This window comes from Malaclemys terrapin, chromosome 1, assembly GCF_027887155.1.
Source record: "Malaclemys terrapin pileata isolate rMalTer1 chromosome 1, rMalTer1.hap1, whole genome shotgun sequence".
Classification (NCBI taxonomy): domain Eukaryota; kingdom Metazoa; phylum Chordata; order Testudines; family Emydidae; genus Malaclemys; species Malaclemys terrapin.
In genome coordinates, this window is record NC_071505.1 from 313435102 (window position 1) to 313449164 (window position 14063).

General features: G+C 46.9%; 1 protein-coding gene across 13 annotated transcripts in view; it reads right to left on the bottom strand.

The window, feature by feature from the left end:
• Positions 1-14063, bottom strand: part of ZMYM2 (zinc finger MYM-type containing 2) — a 180338-nt gene that overhangs the window by 117217 nt on the left and 49058 nt on the right. For all 13 annotated transcript variants that reach the window (XM_054015489.1, XM_054015491.1, XM_054015488.1 and 10 more), the window contains one exon: positions 12563-12848. In XM_054015489.1, coding sequence (XP_053871464.1) covers positions 12563-12848 — 286 coding nt within the window. The remainder of the gene's footprint in view (positions 1-12562; positions 12849-14063) is intronic.

The following is a 14063-nucleotide window of genomic DNA, read 5'->3' on the forward strand; positions in this document are numbered from 1 at the left end:
AGACTGTCCCACTGTACTAACGTCAATTAATCATTCTATCTGTTGCATTTGTTTCTCTTGAGTTTAATACTACTTGCTAAAATATACAGTTATGAGCAACTTTACATTAACATTGCAAATGGACCATTAAAACAAAGCAATTTCTGTTATATATCCAAAAGAATTATCAGGCTACTATTTTTCCCTACATTACTTCCAATATTGAAGATAGAGTATTTGTAAAACAGCTTTTACTAACAAGCAGTTACTGGTTGTGCATATCTAACTTAGTACATGCAAAAAATTTAAATGTAAACATAAAACTACGGATTTTTTTTAAACAAAAGCTGCTTCCCAACAATAAAAAAAGTATTCTAAAAAAACTAATTCAGTCAATAAACATCTATTTCTTGCTCCTCAAAAACCCATAACACTGCCACAACTAATATCAGCACTTTATTTTATTATTTTTGGAGATTCTTTTCTTCTGAAATAGGACACTGAAGAGATGTCTTTTTAGTTGTAGCCAGAAATTTTTGTTAAGAGCAAAACTCCACTCTGAATTTGCCCGGTGTTCTTGGATATTACAATGCATCATTTTAAATAAAAAAATAGGCACAATTTATAAAAGTAATCAAGTTGGCTACAGAAGTTCCAAATCACCAATCTGAATATGGACTACCTAGCTGTAACTGATTAAACATACAATTGAGAGAGCAGATTATTTTTGGACTAATCAAATGAACAGTAATAAATTACTCTGAACTAGTCCTTCACACCTCTCCTCATTAGAAGTCAATTGCACTATTGTGTTCTGTGGCTAGTGCTAGATACACTTGGTCTTCAGCCTCATGCTACACTATGCGCCTTAACATTTGCAATAATCTCAGTTGTATGCCTTGTTGCATGCTATTCCTTCCGCATTTATTGTTTGGCCATCTCTGCAAAAATAGCAGGACATAATAATAATATTAACAACCAATTTACCAACTTTGGGTTTAACAAGATATCTAAAGTTACATTAAAATGTTCTTAAAGTAAGCTTGGTTTAAAGTCAGTCAGTTTTAACTGTAGGGTATCTTATGAATCTAATTATTTCAACATGTTAGATTACTTGGTTTTCAGATGGCAGCAGAGTTTTTAAGAGATACTTCTAGCTCTTAAAATAAAGAGCCCCCTCCAAATCAAATCCATCATACATTATAGATATTCATCAGAAAGTTGTGGTTAACAATAGACACCGAATAATAAGCAAACTCAACTGACAATGGATAAGCCTAACTGCTTTGAACACAAGTGATATTTGCTAGTGAATTTTGCTGTTACTTCACAAGAACCTTACTCCCATAAAACTAAAAATGTGAGTCTCTACAACTTAAACTAAAGAGCCAGATTCTGTAGCTGGGGCTGTAGCACATCCATGTAATCTGTGCATTGAGCACAAAGGACTGTTATACAGACAGACCAGAGGGTTCTTTTCTCCCTCTCCTCCCCTCCCCCACACATCCTCCACGGAAGTTATGAGAGAGGAAAAATATCTCCCTTTTCCTTACAGTCACACGGCTTTTGTTTTTTTTATAATTACTGATGCAATGGAAATACCATTCAGCAGTATAAAGCAAGAATAGACTGGGCAGGTCTGGAGGTCAAGTGACAGAATGTTACATTCTCGTGTTGGGGACGGACAAGTCCCCAAAAAGTCTATCCCATGTTCAGTTCTGAGTTTATAAACTGGGAGGAACTGAAAGCACTGAAGACATACAGCTTCTGGGGAAAGGGAATGCTGTATGCTACTCTTTAAAGATTGCTTCTGGAAAAGGCATGGACTGCCTGTACAGTGAGACACCTTCAGATCTACCCTCATCTGAAAAGATGTCAGCATGAAGCTGGGCCTTTTGCAAGAAGACTACAAGACAACTTACTTGTGTACTACCACAGAAAAAGAACGCCAGCACCTCTGCCCTGACAAGCTTACAATCTGTGGCAGCAATTGGGCCAAAATTTACCAACGTGCTTAACTTTTAGCACGAATAGTTTCACTGACTATGATCAGAGAGAAGTAAGAGCATCAAAAAAAGGGAAAAAATGGCAATTTTTAATAAAAGTGTGAGGAGAAAAATAATGAACTTTTAACACATTAGCCAAAATTTTCAGAAAGTGACTAACAATTTTGTGCGCCTTAAATTTCTGAGTGCCCAACTTAAGACCTACTAAACAGCTGGATTAAAAAAAAAAAAAAAAAAAAAAACCACACACACACACACACACCCACCCCCCTCTAAGGGGTCTTATGGGGTACACCCAAAATCATATCACTTCTAGCAAATCTTTGCCAGATTCTCTAAATTTCATCTTGTTTTAGAAGTCAGTTGATATCACTCAATTTACAAACAGCCATTATAAATCTGAATTAAAACGTAAGTTAACAGCGTGTTCTATCAAAACAACACTAAACTCACCGTGCAACACCAAATTTCCTACTTTTTTCCATGTGCTCAGAACAGATGGTGTTGCCATCTTACAACTGGGGGGGGGGGAAACTGGCCAACTTTCCTGTAGCTATGGCATTGACACAGTGCAGCAAGATCACTCGTTATCCAGTAAATCAGATACTGAGAGGGGACGGTGGAGGAGGGAAGTGCAGAAAATACAAGATCACTAACTAAAAAAATAGGTAGCATAGATTTCTACTCTTGTTTAGACATGAAGCTAAGGAAGTGTTAAACAAGGGCAACTTTGTCCAGGCCCTGGTTTCAATACAGAGATTTACTAAGCAGTTGAAGACTAGGGGGAGAATTTAAAAGACTAGGGCTATGTCTACACTTAAACCACTACATCAGTACAGCTACAGTGCTGCAGCTGCGCCGCTGTAGCGCTTCAGTGTAGACAACTGACTATAGCAATGGAAGGGATTCTCCCATTGCTGTAGTTAATCCAAAGGAGCAAGGTAGAGTGCTCCTTGCTGATCACAGGAGCTAAGAGAGAACCAAAAGATTGGTTCTGGTGGTATTTACATTCAGCAAGGAGCAAGAGAATCTGAGAACTTCAGCCCTGAGGTAAGGGTTAAGAGAAAGGGACTACGTGGGAGCAGGCCAGGGAACAACAGTGAACTGGACGCAGCTATACATGGCTGCTGTTTATAGGGTCCCTGAGAGTTGGAACCCAGAGTAGTATATGGGCCCAGGTTTCACCATTGGGAATGTGGGCTAAACCCTGAGAAGGACTGGATTAGAAAAGGCCCAGAGACAGGGCTGAAAACCCTGGTGAGGGCTGACAGTTTTTTGAACTCTTTGCTACCCCAGAAGGGGGTCATACATTTTGACTGTGTGACTTGGTCAGACTCACAAGAGGTGAGTGTCCCCCATCACCAAACATACTTAGACCCTTTTCATCAGAGAACGTACAGCATGCAAAATAAAAGATTCATATTTATTAAGGAATATAGCAATATTCCTTAAGCCAGCGTTTTTCAAACTTCGGGTCACAACCCAGTACCAGGTCGCGGCATGTCAGGCACTGGGTCGCTCTGGTCAGCGCTGCTGACCGTGACGTTAAAAGTTCCATTGGTTGTGCTGGCCAGCTAAGGCAGGCTAGTGCCTACCTGCTCTGACACTGCGCTGTGCCCTACAAGCGGCCAGCAGCGGGTCTGGCTTCTAGGCAGGGGGGCCACGGGGCTCCGCGTGCTGCCCCTGCCCCACGCATCGACTCCGCTCGGGGGGGGGGGGGTGCCTTAAATTTCTGCATTCGAAAACAAAACAACGTACAACTTTAGAACCTCCACTCAGTCCTACTTCAGCCAATCGTGCAGACAAACAAGTTTGGTTACAATTTGCTGGAGATAATGCTGCCCACATCTTGTTTACAGCGCCAATTGAAAGTGAGAACAGGCGTTTGCATGTTGTAGGTGGCATCGCAAGATACTTACATGCCTGATGCACTAAAGTTTCATATGTCCCTTCATGCTTCAACCACCATTCCAGAAGACATGCGTTCATGCTGATGATGGGTTCTGCTCAATAACAATCCAAAGCAGAGCGGACCAATGCATGTTCATTTTCATCATCATCATGAATCATATGCCACCAGCAGACGGTTGATTTTCGTTTTTGGTGCTTCGGGTTCTGTAGTTTCCATATTGGAGTGTTGCTCTTTTAGGACATCTGAAAGCATTCTCCACACCTTGTCCCTCTCTGATTCTGGAAGGCACTTTAGATTCTTAAACCTAGGGTCGAGTGCTGTATCTATCCTTAGAAATCTCACACTGGTAATTTCTTTGCATTTTGTCAAATCTGCTGTGAAAGTGTTCTTAAAAAGAACATGGGTTGGGTCATCTGAGACTGCTATAACATGAAATATATGGCAGAATGTGGGTAAAACAGAGAGCAGAAGACATGCAATTCTCCCCCAAGAAGTTCAGTCACAAATTTAACACTTTTTTTTTTTTAAACAAGCATCATCAGCATGGAAGCATGTCCTCCAGAATGGTGGCTGAAGCATAAAAGGACATATGAATGTTTAGCATATCTGGCACGTAAATACCTTGCAACGTCAGCTACAAAAGTGCCATGCGAACACCTGTTCTCACTTTCAGGTGACACTGTAAACAAGACGTGGGCAGCATTATTTCCTGCAAATTGTGACCAAACGTGTTTGTCTGTGCGATTGGCTGAAGTAAGACTGAGTGGACTTGTAGGTTCTAAAGTTTTACATTGTTTTATTCTTGAATGTAGTTATTTTTTGTACATAATTCTACATTTGTAAGTTCAACTTTCATTATAAAGCCATTGCACTACAGTACCTGTATTAGGTGAATTGAAATATACTATTTATTTTGCTTTTTACAGTGCAAATATTTGTAATCAAAAATAAATATAAAGTGAGCACTGTACACTTTTATTGTGTTGTAATTGAATATATTTGAAAATGTAGAAAACATCCAAAAATATTTAAATAAATGGTATTCTATTATTATTTAACAGTGCAATTAATCGTGATTAATTTTTTAAATCACTTGACAGCCCTAAGAATAACTATTTTGAAAGTCTAATGTTACTAGTGTACAATTTTTAAGCTCCCCAATGGTTCTTTTAGGCATTCTGAGTAATGAATCAATAATAAATTTCAAGATGATGACCTTTAATTATGTCTAGTGTTCTGCATTTTCAGTTTTTATTAAAAAAAAAAAAAAAAAATTCTTTGTTTTCCAGACATTAAAACTAGGATGAAATCGGGTTAAAAAAATAAAAATTGGGGAAAAACGTGCATAATATACACATTTTACTACAGTATAATTGAAACTTTTTTCGTGTACAAAAGGTATTTTGTGTCTCTCTAGGAGACAATAGTTTTTCCAGAAATCCTGGTTTGTGTATGCTCACATAATTTTCTTTTAAGTATTCTCATTCATGTTGAGCCTCTTGCTGTCTTGGAGGTAGTCCAACTTTAAAAATAAGCTCTCTGCATCAGTAAGATCCAAGGGGTACACTCAAAGCTTGCCATACCACTCTGCTGAAGTCAGGAAGTTTGTTTTGATGACTGTCCCAAAAAACTAGCACATCCAGTTTCATATTGTCAGGTTAGGCATGTTCGTGTAAATAGTTAATTCCCCTTTCAGATTTGAAATTCCATCTTTAGTGGCAAATGGTTGAAACACTCCGGCATAACTGTGACAGTCTGCTGCAAAATTCACCTTGAGGAAGGAGTGCAATACCTGGATGACATTCCAAAAAGAATCTTTGGCATCAAACACTTCCGGGGTCATATTCTTGTGTCACTTGCTTTCGACGTGCTCCTTTATTCTGTCAGCGCGAGCACTGACCTCAGTGCTACAGTTCTTGCAGCGCAATGCATCCTCTTCACTCCCGTCTTTACTTTCCTTGAAAATTTCTTAGTACTGATTTTTTGTTGGTATTCAGGCACAGATTTGCGGTTTTGCCCCACGTTTACCTCTTTACTTTAGTTATCTTTATCTGTGGAGGACTGATTGTTTAAATTTAGTGCCGCTCTAAACAGATGCAAAACAATAGGCAGGCAGCATGTCTTTGTGAGCCAATCATAGCACAATATTAACATTGTTTGATTTTCTGACCTCCAGTGTGTGTGTGTTCTGAGTTTTACATTGAAGCAGTTACTCAATCTCAGAGCTGCAGGACACAACAATTATGTAAAGCATAAGTGTTTAACAAAAAAAAGTACCTGAAAAAAATACCGAGTGGACTGATGAGGGTGTAAATCAATTAAAAAAAAAAGAAGGTAATTTAGCGGTGAAAATCGGTAAAAATTGAAAATGCAGAACACTGTCTAAATATATTTAATTACCTCTGTAATACTGCCCATATTACACTGCCTTGACCCCAAAATGGGATGAAGCCCTCAAGCCCTTATTCATGCCTTCACTATTTCAACTCTGCTTTCTATAGTTTCCACAAGGCCCCATTCTCCAGACTCCAGCAGGTGCCCACCCCTTCACACATACAGAGAAGAGTGACCTATCTGGCTCCTGAGTGATTTCAGGATTGAATTAATAATTCCCAGGCTTCTTTTTAAGACTTTCTATATATATTTGCAATAGGCTCTCTCATAGGACTGCCAGCTTATTGCTCTTCTCCCTTTCCCTTCCAGCCATTGCCTAGGCCAGGGCTTTCCCCCATAACTCCCAGTAGATGGAACAGTCTTCCTATGTTTCTCTGCCATGTCTTTCCAAATCTTAGTATTTTTTTCTCCTATGTATTTGCCCCTTGATTTCACCTTTTCCTTCTCACAATGGAAGCATTTATATAATAAGATGTTTTCACTATTTTTTTCTTGTGAATTTATGCCATATTGTTTACTGTACTATATTTTGTAAACTCTTAGAAACTGTTTATATGAAAAAAATCACTAAACCAAAATTACTGATTTGTATCTTTAAAGAGAAGAAACTCCCCTATCCTGCCTTATTCTGAACTAGAGAGTTGACAGTCAAGGAAAGGTATTTTAGTTTCCTTGATTGTCTCTAGACATACTATAACCATAAAGGGTTACATATAACAATAACATATAAAGGATTAGTCATTTTCAACCAAATTTAAGCTGACCCTACACTTTGTGGGGAAAAATATTTTTGTGGTCAGATCTTACAAATGTCAGATACTTAGTTATTAGAAAAAGACAGTCACCTTTTCTGTAACTGGTGGTGTTCTTCGAGATGTGTTGCTCATGTCTATTCCACAATAGGTGTGCGTGCTCGCCATGAGCACCAGTGCTGGAAGTTTTTCCCCTAACAGTACCCATAGGGGAGCGCCCTAGTGACGCTGGAGTGGTGCCTCCATGATGCAGTATAAGGGGCGCTATGCGCTCCACTCACCCTCAGTTCCTTCTTGTCAGACAACTTCGACAGAGGGGAAGGAGGGTGGGATGTGAAATAGACATGAGCAACACATCTCGAAGAATACCAGTTATGGAAAAGGTAACTGTCTTGTTTTCTTTGAGTGATTGCTCATGTGTATTCCACAATAGGTGATTCCAAGCTATATCTCTTGGAGGTGGGTAGGCGTTCACAAATTCTCGGGACAGAGCACAGCCCTGCCGAATCCGGCATCGTCCCTAGTCTGGGAGACGATCGCATAGTGGGAGTGAATGTGTGAACTGAAGACCATGTGGCAGCCCTGCAAATGTCCTGAATGGGGACATGGGCGAAAAAGGCAGCCAATGAGACTTGCACCCTAGTCGAGTGCGCCCTCACAATTGACGGTGGAGGGATTCCCGCCAGGTCATGACAAGTACGGATGCACGAGGTGATCCAGTTGGAGAGCTACTGAGTGGAGATCGGCCAACCCTTCATGCGCTCGGCCGAGGTGATCAACAGTTGCAAGGACTTTCTGAATGGCTTAGTATGCTCCAGGGAAAAGGCCAGAGGCTGTCTCACATCCAGCGTGTGGAGGCGGCGTTCCTCACTGGATGCATGGGGCTTGAGGCAGAGAACCTGCAGAAAAATGGCCTGACCCATGTGATAGGCGGAGACCACCTTCGGGAGGAACGAAGGGTGTGGGCAGAGCTGGACCTTATCTTTATGAAACACCATGTACGGGGGTTCGGAGGTCAGGGCCCTGAGTTCCGAGACCTGCCTACCAAACGTGATCGCAACCAGGAAGGCCACCTTCCACGAGAGGTATGACCAGGAGCACGTGGCTAGTGGCTCAAATAGGGGCCCCGTGAGACAAGCCAACACCAGGTTTAGGTCCCACTGTGGGACTGGGGGCCTAACATATAGGAAGAGATGATCCAACCCCTTAAGGAATCGGCCAGTCATAGCATGGGAGAATAACGTGTGGACTTGCGCCGGCGGATGGAAGGCTGATATGGCCGCCAGGTGCACCTTGACTGATGAGGGTGCCAGGCCCTGGGATCTAAGGTGAAGGAGGTAGTCCAGAATAAGCTGGGTCGGGGCAGCCACCGGGGAAACACCCTGCTCTTCCGTCCATCTGGAAAACCGACACCACTTTGCCAAGTAGGCTTGGTGCATGGAGGGCCGCCTGCTTTCTAGGAGGACACGCTGAACACCTTCTGAGCACATCCTTTCCTCTCTACCTAACCACTGAGCAGCCATGCCGTGAGGTGGAGTGCCGCTAGTTGGGGTGGAGGCAGCAGCCCTGGTCCTGGGAGAGTAGGACTGGGCGGGACGGCAATGGCCACGGCAGGGCGACCGCCAGGCCCATGAAGGTCCCATACCAATGCTGCCTGGGCCATGCCAGGGCAATCAGAAGGACCCGGGTCTTGTCCGTCTTTAACTTTTCCAGGACCTTGCCGATCAGCGGAAATGGGGGAAGGCATAGAGAAACTGGCTTGACCAGGACAGGAGGAAGGCATCGGAGATAGTGCCCCGTCCCAGCCCCATCCCCAAAGCAGAACCGGAGACAGCGACAGTTCTGTTGGAGTCACGAACAAGTCCACATGGGGAGTTCCCCACACTTGGAAAAGTCTGTGCACCACCTCTAGGTGGAGAGACCACTCGTGCTGAGAAGAGAAGTCCCTGCTCAAGCGATCTGTGCGCGCATTCTGGGTGCCTGGCAGATGGAAGACCTGTAGGCACGTCATGAGCTATACAAAAGTCCCACAGCCTGAGAGCTTCATGGCAGAGGATCGGGCCCCGCCTTGCCTACTGATGTAGAACATCAATGCCGTGTTGTCTGTGAAGACCCTGACCACTCGGCCTTTCAGGTGCAAGCGGAAGGCCACGCATGGCAGCCATACCGCCCTGAACTCCTTGACGTTTATGTGGAGGGTCAGATCCTGAGCCGACCACAGACCTTGGGTCTGAATGTTCCCCACATGGGCTCCCCATCCCAGGTCCGACGCACCAGACACCAGTTCCAGCGACGGGGCCCTGCCCCTGAAAAGGACCCCTTGGAGCATGTTTCTCGGGGAGGACCACCACCGTAGGAAAGTGATCACTGGCTCGGACACCGTGTGGACTTTGTCCATCCTATTTCTTGCCTGAGAGAACTGGGAGGGGCCTCATCCTGAGTCTGGCATGACGGACCACATATGTGCATGCCGACATGTGACTTAAGAGCTGGAGGCACACTCTGGCTGTTGTCCCCAGAAACCTCGTGACAGTGTCGATGAGCCCCTTCAGGATCTCGAACCTGTTCGATGGGAGGGAGGCTCTGGCCGACGAGTCCAGGACCGCCCCGATAAACTCTATACATTGTACCAGGACTAACATGGACTTGGTGTTGTTTACCAACAGGCCCAAAGTAATGCATGTAGACAGAAGGAGCACCACGTGATCCCGCACCTGCGAGCGGGAGCTTCCCTTGACCAACCAGTTGTCCAGATAGGGGAAGATCTGGACCCCCGGCGCCTGAGGTAGGCTAGGGGGCAGGTCGAGACTGCCTCTGTGGGCGCCTATTATAGTCCCACGACTTCTTATAAGCGGTCTCGTATTTTGAATGGGTGGCCTGAGCGGGAGTCTGCTGTGGCTTGAACTTAGGTTGAGCTGGAGCCAGAACATAGAGTTCCAGAGTCTGGAGAGTCGTGCAGGAGTCTTTCAAACCATACAGCTTTGTATCCGTTTGTTGCACAAACAGGGTTTTGCCATCAAACAGGAGGTCATGCAGGGAGGTCTTCGCCTCTCTGGACAGCCCAGAGAGCAGGAGCCATGACGCCCTTCTCATGGACACTGCAGAGGCCATGGACTGCGCAGCCGTGTCCACTGCATCCAAAGCTGCCTGCAGGGTTGCCCTGGCAGCCGCTGTGCCCTCCTCCACCAGCGCTTTGTGTTCTTTCCTGTCGCGCTCCTGGAGGGAGTGCTCAAACTTGGGCAGGGAGCCCCACAGATTGAACTCATACCGGCCCAGGAGAGCCTGGTGGTTCGCCACCCGTAGCTGGAAGCTCGAGGACGAATAAATTTTTCTTCCAAATGAGTCCAGCCTCCTTGAATCTTCATTTTTTGGGGTAGGGGCTGGTTGGCCCTGCCATTCCCTGTGGTTGACCGACTCGATGACCAGGGAGTTAGGAGCAGGGTGGGTGTATAAGTATTCATGCCCCTTGGCGGGTACAAAATACTTGCGTTCCGCTCTCTTAGAGATGGGGGCCAGTGGGGCTGGGGTTTGTCACAGGGCATTTGAAATTTTCGCCACCCCTTCACGGAGAGGCAAGGCCACCCTGACCAGTGCCGAGGAGGACAGTAAATTAAACAGGGAGTCCGAGGGCTCCTCCATCTCCTCTGCCTGCAGGTGGAGGCTTGATGCCCTTTTTAAGAGTTCTTGGTGGGGCCTAAAGTCCTCCTCTGGGACGGAGGCAGGAGGGGCCATAATCGCCTCATCCGGGAAGGGTGAGGAGGCCAGCATGGTACTTTGTATCGCCACCGGAGGTTCCACCACCTGGTCGGTCTCTGGGCACGGTGCCAAGGATGTACGTTCCACCAACTCTTTCCTCGGAGGTCTGGAGAGGGAGGCCGATGGTCCTTCTGATGCTCCGGCCACCGAGCAAGCCCCCACCAGGGACTGCATCGAGGGCCACGGTGCTCACTGGTATTATTGGGCTGTCCACAGGGCCCGGGGCCACTGCACCTGCTGTGGCACCGGCAGAGCCGTCTGTTCAGCCCAGCGATGGACGACTATGAAGGGAGGCCGGGCTGACATACAACCTGCCGCTGTCCCTGGACTGGGAGGAGTGGTGGCGCTGGGAGTGATGCAGACCACGGGACCGCAATCCTGACGTGGAGGACCGGTACTGTTGGTAACAGCTGCTCCGTGATCAGCTCCAGCGGGCGGACCTGCGACGGCGAGACGCCAACAATCGACGCTCGGGGCTGCGGAGGTGATGCCGTGGCAGGATCCTGGAGCAGGACGACGAACGGGAACAACGATGTTCGTGCCATGACCGGCTGCGATAACCCCTCCAAGACGAGGACCTTTGACGTCATCTGCCTTGGTCCTGTCTGTGTTTGCACCTTGAGGCGGAGCGGTGCCAAGAGTCTCGGTCAAACGGAACCCAACCAGACACCCTGGTGGGCGTCAAAGGCAATCCCCGTGGCCTTTGCCCTGAACGGATGCTGGGCGCCCAACAGCAGTGGGAACATTTCCTCGACCGAGACCGGTACTGAGCTGGGGTGACTGCGGCGATCCCAGCGGCGGCTTGCCTCTGGAGTTTGGGACAGATATCAGCAGTGCTCCTGGTACCAGAATGGACATAACATCCCGGGCCACCTGCAGATCCTCCAGTGTGGAGGGCATCCGGACATCTGGGGCAGCCTGCGTCGAATGGGCTGGGCTACTTTGAGGCTCGACTTGAGTCAGAGGCCTAGAGGCTGGTGGGGATCGAGGACTGCCCAACATGGGTCTAGCCTCTATCCCGGGTTTACTCCAGTGCCGCGACAAAGAAGGCCTCTTCCTAATCTTCTTGGCGTCCCCGTGGACGGGAAGCGGTACCAACTAGACGATGGCGCCAAAGGGTTGCCGCACACCAACACTGCGCTGCCCGGTGCCGATTCAGAGCGGCACGCCAGAGCTGGGGTCAGCGTCGACTCCATCAGAATAACCCAGAGCCTGATGTCCCTTTCTCTCTTGGTCCGAGTCTTAAACAACTTGCAAATCTTGCAGCGATCGCTGAGATGGGTTTCCCCCAAACAGAGTAAACTGTCCGCGTGCGGATCACTCACTGGCATAGATCGCCTACAAGTGCTGCACGACTTAAAACCCGGGGCATGCTCCGGCCCGGGCGCTCTAGCTAAACTAAACTAAACTACAGGTACCATACACTGAACGAACAAGCAGTTTTGGGGACAAGCTACAGCAGACCTGGAGCAGAGCAGTTCCAAACCACCTTCACTGGCGGCAAGAAGGAACTGAGGGTGGTGGAGGAGGAGCGTGCAGCACCCCTTATACCGCGCCATGAAGGCGCCACTACAGGGGTCGCTAAGGCGCTCCCCTACAAGTACTGCTAGCAGCAAAACTTCCAGCACCAGTGCACATGACAAGCACGCACATCTATTATGGAATACACATGAGCAATCACTCAAAGAAGAATGCTCCTTAATCATAAAGCATATATTTTTGCATTTAAGTATTAAGGGAACAAAGAAGAAAATATCCCTTACTTTTTGCACATAACACAGAGTTTCTTTGGAGCAGGTTTATGCGAGAATGATGAGAGGCAGGCAGTGGAACAAAACAGGTGAGCTGATCCTTTGCGCTGATATGCAGTCTGTCCCTTCTGCAAGGGCTTTTTGCAATTTGCACATGTGACTTTAACCTGTTTAGAAGGTTGTTGTTGTGCAGACGGCTGAAAAATCTGTTTAGGAAGTGAGGCCACTGGTGACAAGGAATCCACACCTGGTTGTTTCTGATTTCTAGGGAATGAAGCTGACTGGGATATCCAGGAATCTTAAAAATACAAAATACATGGAAAATTAAGTGAATAGACATCTTTCAATACACAAACAGATTTGATTATATTAGGATAATTTGCTAACAAAAGGGTTTAAGGGGGGAATTGGTTATCTTGGAGGTATACATAAAACAATTTAAAAAAACATGCTCAGTCAGTATATTTAGATCAGTGGTTCCCAAACTTGTTCCGCCGCTTGTGCAGGGAAAGCCCTGGTGGGCCAGGCCGGTACTTCCCTCGGCCTGCGCTGCTTCCAGCACCTCCCACTAGCCTGAAGCAGCGAACCGCGGACACTGGGAGTCACGATTGGCCAAACCTGCGGACGCGGCAGGTAAACAAACCGGCCCAGCCCGCCAAAGGCTTTCCCTGAACAAGCGGCGGAACAAGTTTGGGAACCAGTGATTTAGATCAATGACATTGTTCTCTGCAATCACAGGAAATCCCAAAACAGGGAAGCATCTCAAGGTACCCATTTCCTAGGCCAGGAGACACCAGAGTAATTAACACACCTGTAGTTTGTCCGCATATTGGCATTTGAACCTTACTCCTGAAGGCATTCTGTGCCAAAAACTTAAAAATTCTGCACACAACATTTTAAAATTCTGCATGTTTTATTTGTCAATAAATAAATACAGAGGCTCCAGCATGGCTGTGGGGAGCACAGGCCACTGGCTGGGGGATCACCCTGCAGCCTCCTCACCCCCGGGACACGGACTCAGTGGTGAGGCTGCACCTGACCCTGACACAGCACAAGGCCTAGGCCTGCCCCAGAAACACCCTGGGGCCCTGCGCCAGGCGCACTAGGTGTGGGGCAGCCAGGCTCAACCAGGCAGGATCCAAGTTTAGAGGGACTCAGTATGGGGAGATCCAGGTGTGGGGTGAGAGGATTCTGTGTGGGGCAATCTGAGTGAAGGCAGCTCAGTGGGGGGTCTAGATGTGGGGGGATTTGGATGCACAGAGGCTCGTTGAGGGGATTCCAGGTGCAAGGGCAATGGGACTCTGCAGGGGCTTCCAAGCAAAAGTGGTTGGGGCTCAGCAGAGGGATCTGGTTGTGAGGGTCTCTGCAGGGAGGTCTGCCGGGGGAATGGGGATTGGTGGGTTAGGGATCTGAGTCAAGTTAGTTGGGAGTGGCGTGGGGGCTCAGGGTGTCGGGGCTCATCAGGGTGGAGGTTTGAGTGCAGGGAGCTCAGTGGGGGGTGGTCTGGGTGCAG